General features: G+C 50.0%; 9 protein-coding genes across 9 annotated transcripts; 6 read left to right on the forward strand and 3 right to left on the reverse strand.

The window, feature by feature from the left end:
- Positions 1-57: 57 nt before the first annotated feature.
- ABOM_004906 (2-deoxyribose-5-phosphate aldolase) lies at positions 58-843 on the reverse strand (the record flags this gene model as incomplete). Its single annotated transcript, XM_022532035.1, has 1 exon — positions 58-843. The coding sequence occupies one exon, from the start codon at positions 841-843 to the stop codon at positions 58-60; it is 786 nt and encodes a 261-aa protein (XP_022389931.1).
- Positions 844-1,516: 673 nt separating this feature from the next.
- Positions 1,517-2,364, reverse strand: ABOM_004907 (UDP/ADP-sugar pyrophosphatase; the record flags this gene model as incomplete). The annotated part of the gene is made up of 4 exons (XM_022532036.1): positions 1,517-1,755; positions 1,835-2,075; positions 2,140-2,232; positions 2,287-2,364. The coding sequence occupies 4 exons, from the start codon at positions 2,362-2,364 to the stop codon at positions 1,517-1,519; spliced, it is 651 nt and encodes a 216-aa protein (XP_022389932.1).
- A 495-nt stretch (positions 2,365-2,859) lies between these two features.
- ABOM_004908 (uncharacterized protein) lies at positions 2,860-3,529 on the reverse strand (the record flags this gene model as incomplete). Its single annotated transcript, XM_022532037.1, has 3 exons — positions 2,860-3,080; positions 3,132-3,212; positions 3,262-3,529. The coding sequence occupies 3 exons, from the start codon at positions 3,527-3,529 to the stop codon at positions 2,860-2,862; spliced, it is 570 nt and encodes a 189-aa protein (XP_022389935.1).
- Positions 3,530-3,819: 290 nt separating this feature from the next.
- ABOM_004909 (uncharacterized protein) lies at positions 3,820-4,509 on the forward strand (the record flags this gene model as incomplete). The annotated part of the gene is made up of 3 exons (XM_022532038.1): positions 3,820-4,096; positions 4,156-4,260; positions 4,349-4,509. The coding sequence occupies 3 exons, from the start codon at positions 3,820-3,822 to the stop codon at positions 4,507-4,509; spliced, it is 543 nt and encodes a 180-aa protein (XP_022389936.1).
- Positions 4,510-6,156: 1,647 nt separating this feature from the next.
- On the forward strand, positions 6,157-7,064 carry ABOM_004910 (fatty acid repression mutant protein; the record flags this gene model as incomplete). Its single annotated transcript, XM_022532039.1, has 4 exons — positions 6,157-6,211; positions 6,275-6,570; positions 6,630-6,708; positions 6,772-7,064. The coding sequence occupies 4 exons, from the start codon at positions 6,157-6,159 to the stop codon at positions 7,062-7,064; spliced, it is 723 nt and encodes a 240-aa protein (XP_022389879.1).
- A 2,822-nt stretch (positions 7,065-9,886) lies between these two features.
- On the forward strand, positions 9,887-10,720 carry ABOM_004911 (extracellular proline-rich protein; the record flags this gene model as incomplete). The annotated part of the gene is made up of 1 exon (XM_022532040.1): positions 9,887-10,720. The coding sequence occupies one exon, from the start codon at positions 9,887-9,889 to the stop codon at positions 10,718-10,720; it is 834 nt and encodes a 277-aa protein (XP_022389878.1).
- A 3,957-nt stretch (positions 10,721-14,677) lies between these two features.
- ABOM_004912 (arabinan endo-1,5-alpha-L-arabinosidase) lies at positions 14,678-15,806 on the forward strand (the record flags this gene model as incomplete). Its single annotated transcript, XM_022532041.1, has 4 exons — positions 14,678-14,935; positions 14,992-15,468; positions 15,538-15,623; positions 15,674-15,806. The coding sequence occupies 4 exons, from the start codon at positions 14,678-14,680 to the stop codon at positions 15,804-15,806; spliced, it is 954 nt and encodes a 317-aa protein (XP_022389881.1).
- Positions 15,807-16,278: 472 nt separating this feature from the next.
- ABOM_004913 (class I SAM-dependent methyltransferase) lies at positions 16,279-17,253 on the forward strand (the record flags this gene model as incomplete). The annotated part of the gene is made up of 1 exon (XM_022532042.1): positions 16,279-17,253. One exon carries the CDS (start codon positions 16,279-16,281, stop codon positions 17,251-17,253), a length of 975 nt encoding a protein of 324 aa, XP_022389880.1.
- A 1,097-nt stretch (positions 17,254-18,350) lies between these two features.
- On the forward strand, positions 18,351-20,231 carry ABOM_004914 (proteinase; the record flags this gene model as incomplete). Its single annotated transcript, XM_022532043.1, has 6 exons — positions 18,351-18,676; positions 18,737-18,778; positions 18,841-19,100; positions 19,164-19,275; positions 19,335-19,998; positions 20,061-20,231. 6 exons carry the CDS (start codon positions 18,351-18,353, stop codon positions 20,229-20,231), a joined length of 1,575 nt encoding a protein of 524 aa, XP_022389875.1.
- Between the last annotated feature and the right edge of the window lie 123 nt (positions 20,232-20,354).

The following is a 20,354-nucleotide window of genomic DNA, read 5'->3' on the forward strand; positions in this document are numbered from 1 at the left end:
TTTACTTTATACAAGAAAGCTCAAGTGGTCATTTACATTTATCAGTGGACACAGACCTCAGTACCCGCCCGTGCTATCCTCAGCCATTGGCTTGAAGGAAACTCCCACCGGTTCGTTGCCAATTCCACGCTTTTTGGCTTCCTCCAAAATTGCCACGGTCGCCGTGGCACCAATTCGAGTTACACCCAAGCTCATGACATGCAGCAAATCATCCAATGTTCTCACACCCCCGGCTGCCTTGATCTGGACGTCCTTCCCCGACTTCTCCCTCATGAGCTTGAGGTCCTTGACCGTCGCTCCGCGATAGTTGTATGACCCATCCTTCTGCTTGACAAAGCCATACCCAGTGGAGGTCTTAACGAAGGCGACTTTCAATTCCGTGCAGATCTCACACAGCGTCGCAATGTGTTCAGACTGGAGATAATCATTCTCAAAGATAACCTTGAGAATGGCACCATGAGCGACAACCGCTTCGTTGATCTGACGGATCTCTTCCTTCACATAATCCCAATCGCCGCCCAGGACTTTGCCCACATTGACGACCATGTCGATCTCGTCACCACCTGCCTTAGCTGCTGCTGTCGCCTCAATCACTTTGATCTCCGTTGTACTATTGCCGTGAGGGAACCCGATCACCGGACAAACGAGGACGTCGCTACCGGCGAGCTCTTTCTTGGCCAGCGGGATGAGGTATGGTTTCACGCAGGCGGTTGCAACATTATTCGCACGGGCGATGCGCAGACCAGCAACAATGTCTTCATCGGTCATCGTTGGGTGCAGGAGGGAGTGGTCGATCATTTTTGCGAGTTGGAGGAGGGTGACGGCGATCGTGTTGGACGACATCTTGATAGACAATAGACTGATTGTTATCCAGTAGTAGCAAACAAACTGTAGAATGAGAATTTGAGACTGCTACGCTATCTATTCATGTAGCAGCTAAGGGGCCTACTTATATTGCAACGATGCATAGGGCTCCGCCGGAGATTTTTGCTCCTTCAGCCGGAAGGGTTACTGTATTTGGTAACTCAATCCACCGGAATCAATTACCCAGAGTCAAATGCGCTCGTCCGACATGCAGCACCGACTGCCACCAAAAATATATATAACAAAATAAATGTAAATATATTCAAATTACCCGAGCTTACCATAGTTTAACATTGGGCCGGCTTTCGCGCGTATTTCCTTATGCGAATCTTTTCGCTTCACATAGTTGTAAATCCTTGATGGCCACCAAATTTACGGCTGCGTTACGTGGGACTTGGGTCTGAAGAGCCTGAAGTATGGGCGATGTAAAGTGCATCTTAAGGTACGAAGCCTCCCTTTGTAAAGTCACCCTGTAGCTGTCAATAAAATACTATGTCTTCCAGGGCTGGAGTATGGGACATCTACTATATCTCTTCGATGTATGAACAATCGACCGATATCAACCCAGTCAATTTCCCAACAAACGCCATGTTGCCCTCCGCAAAGCAAATCGTCTACTTCTACCGTACAAATGCGAGCTCTCTCTAGTTACTCACAAGTTCCACTTCCTGGCCAGCTCAAGACCCTCCGCGAGCGCAACGACCCGAGTCTCAATGGCGAATCCCTCTTTCTCGAGCCCCTTGATATCGGAAAAGAGTGACTTGATAGGGAGCGTGAAGACCTCGATAAACTCTTCTTCCTCCAACTCTGGGCTGGGATTCTGATTCTCCGGCAAGGACAGGTCCACATTCACATAAGCGAGCTTGAAGTTGTTGTTGCAGAATCCGGGAGCTATCAAGCCGTCAATTTTTCTTCCTAGTGAAGCCTAGATGCAGCTCCCATAGCGAGATATGCCAGGTTAGATACTCACAGTTGAACAGAGTTCTACTTATCCTCTCCACCTCTCCCACAAAACCAGTTTCCTCCTTGAGCTCCCGCACCGCGCATTGCTCTGCGGTCTCTCCGGAGTCAATCAGGCCTCCGGGAATCTCGATGACCACCTTGTCCAGGGCGGGTCGGTACTGTTTTAGCATAACCAGTTCCGGGCCTGTTGGCTTGTTCAAGGTGGCTACGATACTGACTCCGTCGAAGTCACTGTCCGCCGGACGAGTCTGTGCGACTGAATCAGCTACTCCTCTCCATCAAGAGCTTAATAGCATCAAGGGTGGGCTTTACCTGCATCTCGGCGGACTCCCAGGTTCTCTGCACACCATTAGGATCGCGATATGTTGTCTTGACTAATCTCTTCCATTCGGCTTCTTTGGTGTCCTATGCCTGATTGTTAGATGGCACTCGCCACACTAGCCAGGATGCCATACGTACCAGGGTGCATCGTGAGAGAATCACCGGTTTTGTGTATTTAGAGTCCGGCATATTGCTTGCTGCTGCTAGTGCTGTCATGCACAAAGCTATTTTTGTTGGATTCGCGATGACCCCGCGAGGGGCGCTGGGAAAAAGTGGGGCCGTGGGGGAGACTCATCAAGTGCAGGCTATCAGTCAAAGAATCAACTGAGTGACTTTCACGACGCCGTGCTGGATATTTAATTTTACAAGATTGAATCTCTTCTCCGTTCATCACTAGCCAGTTATATACATACTGGCACATTTCGCATAACACTCATTCAATCTATGCTCTCGCGACCTTGATAGTGAACCAGAGCATAGTGTCCACAGGAAGTTATCCCAGTTATTTTCTTCGAATATCCCAAGGGGTATCATGGTATATCTCCCAGGTTGCCTTACATAACGAGGGCTATGATCTGCCAAGCTCCAGAGGGTAGTTTCTCCCTACGCCTAGGGCATCTGATGTTTTCTTGATATATAACCAACATCTCTCAGACCATGCAGAGTTCTCACCAGTACATAGTTCTATATGGAAAACACGCAACAACTCCACTACTCTTTCTGTTCCACTTTGTCCTGCTTTCGGCCCTCTGTTTCTATCTTCTGCTTCTCCACACGCTCGTCTGTGGAAGCGACCAGAAACGCGAGAAAAGTCAAGAAGCATACAATGCCACCAAGGAAAAGTCGAGCAAATTGCCACTGACTATACTGGTCCTGAATTCCACAAAAGACCATCGGCGGTCCAAAGGCCAGCCCGGCATAGCGCAAGGCGGCTATACAGTCAGCTGGTGCCGGTTTGCGTTGAGACGAGATATTGAGCTTACCAGCGCCCGTAGAGGATACACTTGCGCGTGCTGCCTGAATGAGAAAGAACATGGAGAGCACTACGGAGCAGACTAACACCCCTGAACTGATATTAGTATCCTCGCCTCCAGTCGTGGCAGAGATACATACAGGAACTAAATACCCCGGCGGTAGAGCTGTACCATTGTTCCCTGATATCCTCTTGGACGCTTCGGTAGAGAAAATGCCCAACGTCTTTTCCAAACACCCGTTCGAAGGTCCGGGTAGATGCATGGCGCAGGTCGTTTGGTCGACCTAATTGCCAGCGACTAGCTACTTCGTTGGCAAAGTCTGCGGTCACGTCATGCTTAGCGACGAGAATATCAGAGATATAGGCTCTCACTGCATTAGGCCCAGCAGAAGCTGGAGGAAAGGCCATCACCGCTGTATCTTATTTGATTATCGTGGAAAAGAACACGCATTTTGAGGCTGTTGGGGCCAAACCCCCAGAGTAAAAATCAGTGCCTGGGGGCCATCAGGCCATCAGGCAACAACGATAATCACCAGGCACCGGAACATGTGACCGGGATGTCTCCATGACGTCATCGACATATATAACCCTCATGGGAACTTCCCCACGAGTTTCTCAAACTTATACCCAGACACGTCCTCCATTGATCCTTCAGGCTATCAATTAATTGCACGACGTCAGAATCTAATTCTTACAACATGTCCGAGTCATTCGCTACCTTCCGCAATCGTCGCAGCGACGAATTGTCCCGTCTGGCTGACGAACACCTTCAGCACGACTTGCGACAGGAAGACCGCGATACCTTGAAGTCTGCAGCTTCGAAAGTGTCCCTTTGGACTGGCATTGGCTCCGCAGTAGGAATTGGGTTGGGTCTATATGTCGCCTTCAGACTGCGCAGCTCGCGCAAAGCTTTCTATGATGTTTTCCGCGCCCAGGAGAGACCTACACAAGTGGTGTTTGCCGATGGTCGGACAGGTCCGTGACCCTATAGGTAATGCTGGTCTTTGAGGCGATACTAATTGAAATGCGAACAGAGTCTATTCCGGATATCACCCCCTTACTAAAGCCAACCACATTTGGTGATTTCTCTACGTATTTCTTTGCTTCTGCTGGTGGACTGTTTTTGGGTGGAGAGCTAGGTAAGAGTTAACTCCAACCCTTCGCATTATTGGAGTAGTGCAGCATATAGGACTATTGACAGAGTGCCAACTCATTTCGTTGTTGTAGGCTTCTTGGGAGGAACAGCTAGTGGCACTCGCACCATCACTGCCGACCCGGAGCAGAAGAAGAGGATTGAGAACGCGTTCCGGCGATTCCGGGCCGACGTACTGCGCAAGGAAGCCGATGAATTGGATCGTGGAGCGAGTGTTGTGGATAAGATGTTTTGATTTGGGCGTTTGATGTATGGGTGGTGGTGTTGCATGGTTCGGCGTATACCTAATGTACCAATTTCCACTGGCTCGACACTTCTTATGGTATCATAGGGAAAGCATTCATGGCGTAATACCAAGACTTTCCCAGGCCTTCGAGTTTCCCAGTTATTACGGCATAAAAAATGCGTCATTGGAATCCGTAGACCCACTCGAACGCACAACTGCGAGTCAACCGGAAGAATTTCGGGTTGTTTCCGAGAGAGCCAACTTCCGAGAGTATAAGAATCATCACCCTAATGCACTTTCTGTAAAGGATTTTATGGAGTTCTTCCCTACTAATTTGCAGCGTGGGGTCAGTATGATTGCTCACGGAATGAATTAAGATGTTGTGGATAAGTGGTATGCGGATGGTTGGTCGATGTATGATACGTCGTCTGGGGAGAAGAAACCATCAAAGTAGGGGTTTTATACTGAAATCCGGGCGGTTTACGATAGGAGATTGGCTGTATTGCTTGCACAACCAGTCACATCCAGAACACAAGGCTCCAATAGATTATCAAAATCAAGAGTTGACTAGTAATCTTCCATCCGGAAGCATAGGCGACCCCAAGCCCGAATTGAGGGGCGGCTTTGGAAGGAAACCCACCGTGGAAAAACGAGTTTCCAACTTTGGTAGATATATCTTATATCTTTTTATTACCGTTTGAGGTACATAGTAGTAGAGCTCCAGCCACCGATGGCATGGTCTAGTATAATTTATTTGATCAGACGCGCAATTCAACGCCACATTCATCGCGAAGATTATATATAAAGGGTGAACATAACCTAGACAGATGGAGCGCCAACAACATAACCATATCAAATTAGTGAAAAAGAAAAGAAGGCGAAGAAACACCAGAGGAACTGATTTACGGAGCGCAGAGCTTCATATTCTGCTCAGAAAATATAACTGAAACAAAAAAAAAGAAAAAAACTAACAAGGAACATAGGATTTTACTGATGAGAGTCCAAGCCCAAAATCATTGTCTTTCTATTATCAATTACAAGAAATCTTTTCCAACAATTGGTCCCATAACTCAGTTGGTTAGAGTGCTGAGCTAATAACTCAGAAGTCGAGAGTTCGAGCCTCCCTGGGACCACTTCTTTTTGCTTTTGTTTTTGGTTGATTGGCGGCCAGTCGCCTGCCATCGCGTTTATTTACTCTAGGTACCGTGTGTTAACACTTCGTCCTCTTACTCTTCTGGCTGTAGCCAATATTAGACATCTTTACCATACTATGGATTATTTCACCCTATATATATGCCAGTTCTTCCTGAGGGGAATGCCCATCGCTTCCTAATCCACAACCCTCATTAACCGCTTCACACACTTTTGCGCAGTTCGATTGTTTCCTATTGACCTGGATACCCATGGAATATTAAACCTCTACCTACGGAGTATAAGCCTCCTTCTCGTCCCGCGTCAAATTGGCTGGTGGAGTTGATCCTTACCTTTCTGCGATGATACAGACGCAATCAAAGCGCCATCAGGATTTAGGGCTTACTCCCTGCCCGAAGTATTACGCTTGGTCGACACTACAGTAATATTAAGAAATTATAGTCTTACACTAAAATAGCTTGGCTTGTGAGGCCTGCTCAGCCCCCAAATCCGGCCCCCATTCCTATGCTCATCGATGATACTCATGAAGAACTATATCTCCTTCAAGCACCCTTCCCATGTGCCCGTCATTCTCTTGCACGATCTGCCTTTCTCACTGTGTCCTCGAATCAATCTCTTTTAGTATACAAAATGGCGAAGAGCGTTGGCGATAGCTTCAAAGACCGTCGGACCATCTATGCCCTGACTAATGAATCGACTATCTCCGATGATCGACTAGAGGAATTACTTACCGACGTTGTTCGGCACACCCCAAGTCCCTTTAACAGCCAGACATCGCGGCTGATCGTGCTCCTCAAGGATGAGCACCAGAAACTGTGGAATATTGCATATGAAGTCGCCAGCTCAACTGTTTCTCCAGAAGTGTTTGACAAGGTCTACAAGCCACGGATCGCCATGTTTCGCGGGGGATATGGGACTGTGAGTATTGCCGCTATTCTATCGGAATAATTTGTAGGATGTCAACTCACTTTGAATAGGTGCTGTTCTATGAAGATCCTGCACCGATACGGCCACTAGAAGAAAAGTGGCCGATGCTAATGGACAAATTTCCGCAATGTATGTCTTGACCGGAGCATATACACTCATCCTGATACATTTCTGGGGACTGATTTTTCCTAGGGTCTGAACATGCCAGTGCCATGCATCAATATGCGCGTGAGTCAAAGCCCAACAAGACCTTAAGTACATTGCTGATGAACAACCCCCTAGTCTGGACGCTCCTGGAAGCAGAAGGGCTTGGATGTAGTCTCCAACACTACAACCCAATGTTTGATGCCCACGTTGCCGAACAATGGAAGATTCCTGCGGATTGGAGTCTCAAGGCCCAGTTGGTCTTTGGGAAGCCGATTGGTGGTCCCCGCGAAAAGACTTTTGAGCCTGTGAACCAGAGACTATTTGTGCATGGAAAGTAAATATATATGAATAGATTGGGTCGCGTTTTTATAGTGCTATAACATTACCATCGTGGTCAGTAGGGGCAACGTAAAATAAAAAAAAAAATTCATGTCTCGTTCCCGAGTCGGAATAACGGGGACCTTTTAGTTATAAATTCCATCACAGCCCAACGCCAAATTCAACTAGACTACCGGGGTTTAGAGATACTTCAGCGATTGCTATCTAAACCTATAAAATAAATGATGGGAGCCCTCAATAGAAGTATGGCCTCTTGTCAGACTAGGCAATACATATCCTAACACCACGCAAGATTCTAAATAACTTTCCCCTAATTTGTAGTATAATTCCTTTTCGAAGTTTGGACATTATCCCTCCATCTTAGTGCTTGAGGGTTGTCTTCCTCCGATATTACAGTCCCTCCCGAAATAATGAGTATCTAGGTAGTTTGATGTGCAGTCAGCCTGAGGCGGAACCCCTCCGGGCCTCCGGCGCCAAGCGACGATCAACGGGGGTCATGCATAGGACCTACAGGGGACAAGGCCAATGACATGAAGAGCAAATACGTCGATCGTTCCTGCAATGTGGGCATTCTGTTTCGGATCCCATTCGCATAGCCTGACGGTTGCCTATAAGTTTCCTCGTCCTGCCCTCTTCCCTCAAATGCACTCCTACGCACTCCAGCAGGCTGTATCACGCGACTGATCCTAACCCTCATTAAACCCAATGTATGGACACCTTTGGCCACTGCAAGCCCTAGCCATCACCATTATGAAGCCAAGGTCTATATTTTCGTATTCAGGAGGCGGACTAGGAGCAATATGATGTTAGCTCACTTTCCGATCGCGCCATATAACAATTCAAGCTTCTATGCCGGTATCCTGAATGATGTTGAATTGACCTCATATAGATAATAGATGATACTTGCCACGGTCGCCTACTTGGAAATGCCCATCACCGCAAGGTCATCATCCGTTGCTGATAGTATGTTCGGCTTGATAGTTTTCGACGCGTTCCCATCATCCTTGCCCAGCCGAATACAAGCAACGCAGGCTTAACACGATCGAGACATCTTCCGGTTGGAGGCCAGTTATCAATCCAAGACGGAGTTGATAGATTGGCAAGGGGCATATCTGGTTCGCATATCTGTGATAAAGACTCAAGCGCTTTGGACGATTCCTTCTGAACCTCACGTTGCCAACAGTTGATGACAACGGGACAAGGCGAGCAATACCCCACATACTAGTGTCAGTGTGGATGTGAGAGAAGTGCAGAACAGCGGGAGGTCATACTACAGCGGTGCCGGGCAGCTTAGCAAGCTATGCATACCATTTTATTGCGCTAAAGCTTACTCCAACTCTACCTACAAGGAACGAAGGAAACCGGAGGACCACTTCAGCATCGAAAATCACGAGTAGACGAGCACGGACCAGCCAGAGTATGTACGGTGGAGCATCCCCTCTCATTACTTAGGCAACGGCAAACATTTCCACCATGCCTATCGCCATCCAAGCCGTTCCCGAAATGGGAGCCGCGGTATCTTCTCCAGCCCAAGAACACCATATTCTCCAGGTTCGAGGCCATTAGCTCGTCATTGCGCCCAAGTGCGAGCCATACAGCCATTGTTAACCAGCTCAAAGTCATTTATACGACGGTTGCAGAAGCATGTTGCAGAGGCTAGCCCGCTCGGATGCCTTAGCCATATTTTAATTTGTCGCAGAAGACACATTCTATTCCCGAGGCGATGAGGTAATGAGCCCATGGCGTGGGCCGAAAGAAACGATTGTTCTTGACGCTCTTGGGATACGAAAAGTCAGATAAGAATATCCGGAACTCCACTAATCATACCGCACATTCGAACGGCACCCGCACTGATGTCTCAGCCACACTTGCCGTTTCGCGCAAATGCTGGCTTCATGGAAACAAGTGAAGTCATTGATCATGTGGATAGTCTTCTTGAGCGCTCATCATAGACGTTGGTGCTTCACAACTACCATCTTGGACGACCTAGTAGGGGGGCGGCAAAGGGTGATCGGGAATTCCAGAGTCGAAGATCTTGTTTGCATGCTACATCTCGACTAGGGGCAATTTTTGCGCTAGGTAGAGGGACCGGCGAATGTCCAGCTCCATACTCCAAGACGTCTAATCTGTCAGTCTCTGTCGGCTCTTCGCGCTGGTCTCAACCTGGATTGGCGGCAGTGCGCCACACTCGCTTAGCGGCTGTTAACGAGCAAGCCATGGATCACAGTGAAGACCCTGACATCCCGAGGGTCGGTTCCATGTCCTATTTATACACCAATTTCTGAGACCATACAGGGTACGGCCGAATAGGAAGCCTGAGCTGCTCATACACAGCCAATGGCACTATCGACAGAACTGGCAGCTCGCAGATGTGCGGCGTTCGGGAAAATTCTCCTCGACGTCGGCAAAGAGCCGAAGTGGAGTTGCCACAGGGTCTAATGCTACGCTTGTGGATCCGAAAATCAATAGTCTCGACAACGGTTCTTCTATAGGGCCAAGGGAATTGAGGGCTTTCGGACCTCCGGTATTGCCGGTCAATGGGGTGACTGCTATAGAATTTTCTTTTGCTTTGGGGAAGTACGGGCGTGCTGTTATTACGTACAAGTCGTGTGGGAGCATATCGTGACCGACTTCTATAAAGACCAAGCGATCTACCTTTTCCTTCACGGGTGCTCTAGATCTATATGTCTTCCGTTCTAGCGCTACTATACCAATACCAAGTACTACGGTCGTTTCTTCTCAACCGATACTAGCTTTCGTTTAGCAGCCCTTTGCCCTCGCTTCTTCTTTCAGGTAGCTGATCTACTCGGTTCAAATCACCATGCGTTCTTCTATGCTCTTGCTGTCGACCCTAGCCGGCTCTGCCCTCGCTCTGCCGGGAGTTTTCCCTCGCGGTTTCAACTCCACCTCCCCCTCTCACAGCGCCACCCACTCTCATACCCTTCTTCCTACCGGTGGTGGCGGTGGAGAGAAGCCTACGGAGACAGGAAAAGGTGGTGAGTCTCAGACCACCACCGCTCCTGGAGGCTCTGGTTCTGTTCCCGGAACCACTGTGACCTCAACCATCACCGACACCATTACCAAGACGACCTTCAAGCCCTGCTCAACCCCAGTTCACACCGAAGGTGGCACCACCTACTATAGCTCCTGGGTGACCGCTTCCACCTACGAGACTACCACTTGCTACACCACCACCACTGTCTTGACTTCCACTCCTACCGCCGCCCCCTCTGCCCCTGCCGAGACCACTGTCGCCCCTGCTCCCAGTGGTGGTCATGGCTCCGAGACCTGCCCTCCTGCCTCCACTGTGACCGTGTATGTCACAGTGGGCAACGGTGGCTCTGATGCTACCACCACCGTTGCTCCCGGTGGCCAGGATGGACACCACTGCGAGCGTTGCGAGACCATTACCTATACCAACACTCAGGGCTACACCACCACTATTGTGATCCCTCCCATCTCCGAGCCCACCGGCACTGAGACTGAGAAGACTACAACCACCGAGGTGCCCTCTTCCACTACTACGGAGACCAACAAGCCCACCGGCACTGGATCTCACCCAACCCACACCAAGCCGACTGGAACCGGCAATGGACCTGCTCCCACTGAGACTAAGACCTGGCACGGTGGTGCCCACAGTGTTGTCCGCAACTAAGCCAAGGTATTTTACATTCCCCTTCAGACGATGATAAAGACGTGTTATGGTTTTGGTACCTCATATGAAACAAGAATGAGGTCTTTACGGTCCTTAATGATACCTTGCATATAGTGGTTTGATATGCAGTTATGTATTTAGTTATAGCCATTCCTTAATGTTTAGTCACTCCTTAATATTATAGACACCGGCAGAGAAGAGAATATAGATCATCAGTGTATGCCAGTCGGCGAGACTTGGTATGGGTGCCATGATACAGAAATATCCAAACAGGTAGCTCCAGCAGCTACTCCGTACGCACTGAAGCTATAGCAAGAATTAGTACTCTAGGGCTGAATCCTAGCTTACTAGAATTGGCCTAGCTTGCACTGAGCTGCATCGAGTTCGGATGACTTGAGTCTAGATGGCCTCCTGAGTCGCTGATCTACGAAACCATCCTGAACTGACAAAGCGAGGTCAGCCTCAACAATATGCACGGTATAGTGCAATCGTCAATTGCTGAAAGCGCTTCAAAAACGAAAGTAGTAGCCTTTTTTTTTCATTATTATCTTCATCCCTGTTTTGTTTGAATACTAAAATGCGAAGGAGAGCCGAGGCCAAGCTCCAGCGATACTGCGTACAATCCCACGGTCGGAGACAGTTCCTAATAACGCTTGACCTCAGTGCCAGCTCGATCGAGCATTGTATATATTCGGAACCGCCGGTTTTGAGTCATTGACAGTACGGATAAGATTCGCGTCGACGAAGCTTAGTTGTTGACGGTCGCGAAGAATGGCGATCCACTTGAAGATCGGGCAGGCATTATCTCGCTAGACGGCCGACGGCGCTGTTTAAATGCCTTAGTGCTATCTATCGAAGAGGTCGGTGCCACTTTTTCGTATCACGATGATCGTAATAGCCAGGCAAACCGGGTCTTGGATCGCACCATAAGATATTCTTGCCTCGCCGACTGTTACCTCGTCCGGCCATGCTTCACAACCCATGGCCATAATCTCTGGTTGCCAGGTTGAAAGTGGACTATAATACCATGCAAGATTCAGGGGAAAGCCGATCCTAATAGCCCGTTTCATTACACAGGGGTTCCTGGTCTTGCATTACGCGTCCCTTTCTTGTTTGAGCTAGGCAACAGTGCCTGGAAGTTGGCGATCCGCTGTGAAGAAGTTGGTTTTCGTAACACTTCGTAGACTGGGATACGACCAGATATCGAGCTCGAAATTGCAGATCGAGGTTCTTGAAACTCATGCGCAAGCCAGACAGAAGGGAAGGGAGGAGATTCGAATAGCATCGTTCGGTAGACAGCCTCGGAAGACACTCGGGGATATCTCGGCACAATCTCCCTTTCCCCAGAGTCGATAATCGATGATCTATTTATCTCGACTGGACCGGCGACGATTTTCGGCGACCGGAAAAGAAGTGCTGGCGTTTGCCGCGCATGCTGGCCCGCGCACCGAGGCAGCGGGGCTGAGCGGATTTGTCCAAGCACTGTGGACTAATCGTGAATCGGGTCTAGGAGTCCATATCTTTCTATATGGCCGTGTATCTGGGAATCGCACAGATCCACCGTCCCACTAGAATGTTTCTATTTCTAGCCTGGGATTGCGGCCACTGTTCCCGCGAGTTCTTTTTGTCGAACACTACTCAAGCCCGAAGAATCGCTGTTTTGGTTTAAAATCGGTCGGAACTCCTGCTGCAAGAGTTTTATTCCCATCCTTCTTTAGCGCAAAGTACTTCAGTGCTCTTGGATAGGCGGGTTCCACCGTCGCATACAATTCTCACAATATTCCTCCGTATGTGTTCCGCTCTTTCTAGCATCAGAAGCAGACGCCGAGCGTCCAAGCCGTGGAGACAGCGCTAAGGATTCCCAACCCTTTTAGAACGTAGACAGTAGACAGCAGACATTCAGTTATTCTCTCTCGGGAGAATGCACAGCCTACTCTCAGGCAACCCATGTTCGGCTCGCACAGACTGCTTGTGAAAAGACAAAAAATATACTAACGATCCTCGGCTCCCCTCATCAGACACCGAAACAACAGTTCAGGAGAGGGAGAAGGCTCGAAGAAGGTTGTGTTAGTAATAGTTAACACGAGAAATAGAGCCATAGCCACAGTTGCTTGTTCTTCCCCTCACGCAGGTCTGGGCTCGGAAGGATTCGATGTGGAGCAGTGGACCTATACGATGCTCTTCGGTTGGACTCATGGACTTCAGCCGCATTTTGGGACGGTGTTGTCCTCGCAGCGCAATCTGTATGGTACAGCATGGCACACTAGAAAACACAGAGCCTCGCGAAGGTGAGATGCCCAACATCACGGTCTTGCTCGGGCCATGCCACGTCGCACGGCTGACTGCAGGCACCACTGCCAAGGGCATGAGGGGAACAACCTCAGATACGAAGATGGTGTGCAATTTGGCAGCGCGGAATACTACGGAAAAGATCGTTGTGGTTTAGTTGCTCTGTCCCTCATGGTTTTCCTGGTTCGCTCTCTCTGGTGGTGGTTGTTTCTACCCACATGCGTCTGTCCAATGAGGCCACAAGCGGTGGAGTTATACACATGAGTAACCACTCAGGCGATCACCTCGGGTGATCATACTAGAGGAAGAGCTATATCTCTATGGGTGTGCAGTATGAGCCTATCTGAAGTGGTTATGGCGTCGTTCTGCATGGGTTAGCACAGGCATCTGGCATCTGTGAGTCCAAGACCGCTATGGACCGCAGTGGGGTTATTATGCGGAGCGGGAAATATGGAAAATACTAGTAGGTGGATAAGGAGAAGTGTGCTCGTAGTAGTACTATTCTATTGTGATGAGGCGTGTCCCCACTGTTGTCATATCGAGTGTCAGTTTTGCGAAATTTACCTATCGTAGCAAAATGGATACGGCCATCCATGCGTTGTGCTCCTTTTTCTATCAACTTCCAGGCCTACACCAGCAAGTTAACTGCCGTTTAATTAATATGGCCCACTGCCGATGGCTGCTGTGGCGGCCGAAGATCGCCCGGCCAAGTGTGGGGGAGACAATGCGATCGACGTTTCCTGACGCGAGGGGATTTTCGATAGTTAACTCGAAATGGGTAAAAGTCGGTGAAAGGCAATCGTCAAGGCAAATTGATGCACCCAATAACACGGGAGATCCTCGTCCCTCGATTTTTTACCTGTCCACTGCCCAACGGCAACCCCTGGGGATCGGACATTTATTGCTTTGTGTCCTTGCATCTGCCAGCAGACATGTCTCAGGGGGAAACATTCAGGGCTGCGGAAATCACGGGGAATTTTCCCAGGTTTCCAGCGAAACGCAGCCGATGACTACGTCATTTAGAGTACTAGACCAACACTCCCTTGCCCTTAACTCGCCCTAGTACACACTTTATCATGTGTTAGAATTTCACCTAGTAACTTCTTTCTATCTGGGTGGCGTTTTTAGCGTGTCCAAGCACGCCATCCCAGTGACTTGTCATAGTCCGGTCCTTGGAGTGAGATGTATTGCATCCCACACCAATCGCTCCAGCGAAAATAGCTCGGCATCAGTGCTGCTGCCCGATTATTCCTGTGCCTTGCGAGAGACATGACCCGCCTGCTCTGAGCAGCTGCGGGGCTTCTTCTGCAAGGGAAGTTGTTGAAGTTTAAGCTAAACCATTAGCATGAATCCTAATCTTGTCAGACGCCGGAAGTATACACTGGAGGAAAGCACAGCCTGACTCGGGGCTAACCGTCCGCATCTTTCACAATTGGCTGCTAGTTTAGATGAACAAAAAAGTCACTCGCGAGAAAACTTTAGTGCGATATGTAGTGCACGGCGCCTTGTGACCTGTACCGCCGAATACTGCAGAATGCTCTTGGTCGTGATGTCAGGGCCGGAAGGGGAATCCAGGGAGCAGAGAGGGTGCATACATAAACCCTCGAGAAGCCCGCGGAATCTGCTGCACGAATGAGCAGACGCAGTCCACTTCAATTGCCTTTCATCATGCTCTCACTCCTGGCTGCCTTGTCCTTGCCTCTGGCGTTGGTCAACGCCTACGCAAAGCCCGGTCCCTGCAGCGGCAACTGCTGGGCCCATGATCCTGGCCTCTGGCAACGAGAAGACGGCAAATACTTCTTGTTTTCTACTGGCAACGGTATCCATATCAGCTCTGCAGATGCCCTTCAAGGACCGTGGACCGAAGTGGGCTATGCCTTGCCCGATGGCTCGTCCATCGACCACGATGGCAACAAGAACCTCTGGGTAAGTCCTTCCCTCACTGTGTTGAGACCGATGACCAATCACTAACACTTCCACAGGCTCCCGATGTACACGTCCAAGACGGCACATACTACATGTATTATGCTGTCTCTACCCTGGGATCGCAAAACTCCGTCATCGGGGTTGCCAGCTCCAAAACAATGGAGCCTGGCAGCTGGACCGACCATGGTACCACTGGTCTGAGCTCTGACGGCTCTCAGGGGTACAACACTATCGACGCCAACTGGATCCAGATTGGAGACCAACAAATTCTTAACTTTGGGTCTTACTGGCAGGGTTTGTTCCAGATCGACCTGACTGGCCCATTGAAGATTGGCAACACAGCCCCGGGCCGGCTTGCCTACAATGCAACCGGCAATCATGCCATTGAGGCACCCTTCCTCTTCCACCAGAACGACTTCTACTACCTGTTCTTCTCCTCCGGCAAGGCTAATGGATACGACACCAATTTCCCTGCCCAAGGCGAGGAGTATCGGATCAATGTGTGCCGTTCCTCGACCGGCCGAGGTGATTTCGTAAGTGACTTCGGCTCTTTTATTTTCTCTTCCTCATCTTGATGTTGGTACTAATCTGGATCGCGATAGGTCGATCAAAATGGAGTGTCCTGCCTCGAAAGTGGGGGCACCACTGTGCTCGCAAGCCACGATAATATCTACGGCCCTGGCGGACAGTAAGTAACTTGGAGCTGCTTGGGAAAGCTTTGTCACTGACGTATTCTAGGGGTGTCTTGAACGATAAGCAGGGACCGGTCCTCTACTATCACTATGCGCCTCGGGATGGGAACCTGGCTGTCGAAAGTTATCAATTTGGATGGAATCGGCTGAACTGGGTCGATGGATGGCCCACCGTATAAAGGGGAAACCCATATGAACTTCTGCATATATATATATATATCTATATATCCTGACGCGCGATTGGCATACTGATACCATTTAATGTTATTATTTAATAATGTTTGCAGCTTACTTTCTATATCTTACTATCTCATCCTGAAACTTTTCAAGGCGCTGCCAAGACGTAGCGGACAGTCAGTCAGTCAGAAACAGCACACAGCGGCGGGTTTGTGGTAGCAACAACAAGTACTCCGTACACCGTGAACACCAAGACTCGAATTCACGGGTGGATCCCGATCCATGGGACTGCCTCGATGCTTCCAAGAATACGAAGTCTTACCCCACAGTTGCTATCATAGCGTAAATTAGGGTCGAGTGAATCGGCCGGACAAAGAACAAGAGGTTCCCCGCTTCTTCGGAGACAACGTGGCCAGAGAAACCCTCACCGCGACACGACAACATGTCTCTTCGCGTTCCCACCGCACAACTACGATGGCCGACTATGAAGACACGATTGAGGTCGACTGGGGGGTGGCAACTCCCGATCTGACGGACGATACCTCGTCGGAGGCCAGTACGTCCCTACGATCCACGGTGCTCGAATACGAATTCCGCCACGGTCGGCGCTATCATAGCACCCACGCGGGAAACTACCTTTTCCCCAACGACGAAGTCGAACAGGAGCGACTGGACATGGTGCACCATATTTACTACCGACTGTTGCACAATCGATTATTCTTAGCCCCGATCGACCTTACAGGAAAACGGATCCTCGATATTGGCACCGGGACCGGCGTGTGGGCCATGCACTTGGGCGATGAATACCCGGCAGCCGAAGCCATCGTCGGCAACGATATCAGCCCCATCCAGCCCCAGTGGGTGCCGCCGAACGTGAAATTCTACATTGACGACGTCGAGAAGGACTGGGTGGAGGGTCACCCATATGATCTCATCCACTGTCGCTACATGGCCGGTTCCATTAAGGACTGGCCGCGGTTGATTAAGCAATGCTTTGGGAATCTGAAACCGGGAGGGTATCTGGAGCTGCAGGAATCAATCAATACACTATATTCGGAGGATGACAGCTTGCCGCCCGAGTGCAACACGGTGAAGATGATGGATGCGCTCAAGGAGGGGTGTCTGCAGATTGGACAAACCATGGACCCGGCTCCCAATATGCATGCTTGGGTGGAAGACGCTGGCTTTACTATCGTCGACGAACGGAAGTTTAAGCTCCCGCTTGGGAACTGGCCAAGGGATAAGCGGTTAAAGGAATGTGGCAGCTTCAACCGCGTGAACTTTGTCGAGGGCGTGGACGCCTTTACAGCCTCCATCCTCCCGGATATTCTAGGCTGGCGGAAGGAGGAAGTGACGGTACTTAACGCTGCAGTTCGGAGGGAGGTCATGGCAAACAGCATGCATGCGCTCTTCGACTTCCTGGTCATTGTTGCCCAGAAGCCCATGTAGCGAGTCAGAGTATCGGTTTGCCTGAGTTTGTGGGGCCCATATTCCGGCAGAAGCAGTGCTGGCTTGGGCAGCCTAGCCCCGTGGTAGGGTTCTCCCAAAGCTCGACGGGAAGTTCATCGTTTGGAAAGATCATTTATGCTCCTCAAGTAGTAGATGTATCACTTCGCCTATGCACGCAGACTTGGTAGGGCAGTTCCGAATTGCCTCGCTTCCCGATGTTCAGCGACATTTTGTATGCTGAGCGAAAACTGCAGTTGGTTTGGCAAACCGTTTCGGAACATTTGGGCCCAGGGGCACAATTCTCGCTTCAAGGCAGTTTTCCCAGGAGGGAATGAGTTCATGGCGAGGCAGTTGGCGTGCACTGATGCTCAATGATGAGCGGTGGATACGAGGCCAGCCATGAATCCCTATGCCCAATTTGGCGTTATCGAGCGCTAGAACCTTGTCAAACGCGCTATTCCCGATTAGAATCTGGCACTGCCATCGGCAATTTTCGCGCGGTGGCCATTCAGCGTCCGCGCAGCCATCTCATGCTTTCCAGATCATTGCTTGCCAATGCTGCTCTCCACCCCCGGTTCAGTAGCCAAGTGATGATCGACGGACAGCTGGATTAAGATGCTTCAGTGGTACTTGCTTCCTACATAGCGAAGTGTCCAATTGTCCGTCCAACTAGTGTTGGGTCAGCCAGAATACGAGCTCCCAGCCTATGGGACTGAGCGCTCAACCAACAGAACAACCTAGACAGAGGATGCACAACAAAGTCCAAGGCTTTCCGCCCAGGTGCTTCGTCATGCTGCTCCTAGAGGCCAAGATGTCAACCCGCTGCCAAGTGGACCGCCACCCGCTGAGCCTTATTATCTGATAGTGAACGACTGGTGATAGCCACCGTGATGTCAATATACAGGTCATTACTTTAACTTTTGTGCTCATTGAATGCAGCGGCATGTATGAACATTTCCGGTCGCGTGGTTATTTTTGGGTATTCATGGCGATGGGGAAATCTTCCGACTACGAATATATAAGCCAACTAATGGGACCATGATTGCGCTTGGTTAACAGACAACAGATCAGTTTTCCTTTAACCAGGTGAAACAAGCATGTATCGTCCCTTCAACGTGCTCTGCGCTCTCCTCATAGGAGTTGCTCAGGGGACGCCTCTCATTCGGTCGCCAACGCATCATGCTCGTAACCAGCAAATCCAGTGGAGCCTCTGTGAGCCCAACGGAACCGACGCCACGGAGTGTGCTACGTTCCCTGTACCCCTAGACTACACCAATGAAGCCTCTAATGCTACACTGAACCTCCAGCTCACTCGGATTCGCGCCCCGAACAGCCCTTCACGAGGAAGCGTCTTCCTCAATTTTGGCGGCCCCGGTGACAATGGCAAACTAGGTCTAGCTACGTACGGGCCGATGCTACAGGCGTAAGTCTCTTGCATCACGTTTTGGGACTTTGAAGTGTAGGGCTCATGATATCTATATAGCGCTACCGGTGGCTACCACGATCTCGTCGTCATCACCCCAAGGTACGAGTGTTCGATCCCCGTAGCTGTCCTTCTCATCACCAAGCTAACCCGTTCTTGCACAGAGGAACGGGCAAAACCATTCTATTCTCCTGTTATGCCACCGATGAAGAAAGAGCCGCAGCCACAAAGTTATACCCGTCCCTCGCTGGCAACGCATCTGACGTCGCCTTGGGGTACAACAATGTGTCGTCCCGCGTCTTTGCCGACAACTGTTATGCATCCCAAAACAAGACCGGTCAATTTATGTCTTCAGCCTTTGCGGCGCGCGACTACATGCAGGTTATTGACGCACTGGGTGAAGACGGACTTCTACGATACTGGGGTGAGGCAACCCCTACTACTCGCGATGTCGTGTACTCAATATGCTGACCCTGAACTTCGATAGGCCTCTCGTACGGTACTGTGTTGGGCGCCACGATTGCCTCGATGTTTCCGGATAGGATAGGCAGAGTTGTTCTCGATGGAGTCGCTAATCCCCATGAATACCAGCTAAACCGGTGTGTTATCCCATCTTCCAAGCTTGGTGGAGACATCTACTCATACTTATCTCATGCAGCGATTTGCAGATGCTCGTCGACACGGACAAGGTGCTTACTGGGTTCGCCGAGGAATGTGTCGCTACACCCGATAAATGTCCGCTGGCCCGAGACCGCACTGCATCTGAGGTTGAGGAGGCTATCTACGAATTGATCGATCATGTGAAATTCAATCCTATACTCATCCCAGTTGCAGGCACGCCCAGCCTCCTCGACTACACTACCCTGAAAACTCAGGTTTTCAGTGTGCTTTATTCCCCAACCGGCTGGGACGACTTTTCGACTTTTCTTAATAACCTCATCACGGGCAAGTTAGAGGAGGCAGGAGAATATCTCACCAAAATCACATCTGCCCCCCCCAGCTTGGACGCTGAAGCCCAGTATGGAATTAAATGCAGTGACTCGTTCCGTACCGACAACACCGAGGAGGATGTGCTCTCGCTCATCAAGCAACGGCACGAGCTCAGCCGAATTGGAGGAGATGTCTCTGACTATGTTCTCACTCGATGTGCGGAATGGAAGATCCAGCCAAAGGAGCGATACACGGGTGATTTCCAGGCGACGACGAAGAACCCAATCCTGGTCATTGGCAACAGTGGTGATCCGGTCACACCTCTCGCAGCCGCACGCAATGTCAGCGCAGGGTTTGCTAATAGTGTTGTGCTTGAACATGGTGGTTATGGGGTAAGTTTCACTGATTTTTGATTCGTAGATGCTCAGCCACTCACTGTTTCTTCTTTTTCTAGCATGCAAGCTTCGCACAGGCATCCCTCTGTACGGCCAAGGCCGCTCGCGCCTATTTCATGGACGGCACACTGCCTGAACCAGGTACCAAGTGTGAGATCGACACGACACCTTTCTCTAGTGACAATGGATGGAAGAAGGTCCTCAAGGAGCTCGCGGCCGAGAGCAAATGAAGCCGAGGGCATGGGGCCTGACAGGGGCTTTCTAGAATAGATTATGATGACACGGTTCGCACTTAGCTTTTGTTCTTTTCTTGTGATATTCGTTCACTCGCTATTCGCGACGATCAATTCGTC

This window comes from Aspergillus bombycis (assembly GCF_001792695.1).
Source record: "Aspergillus bombycis strain NRRL26010 chromosome Unknown contig00034, whole genome shotgun sequence".
NCBI lineage: Eukaryota > Fungi > Ascomycota > Eurotiomycetes > Eurotiales > Aspergillaceae > Aspergillus > Aspergillus bombycis.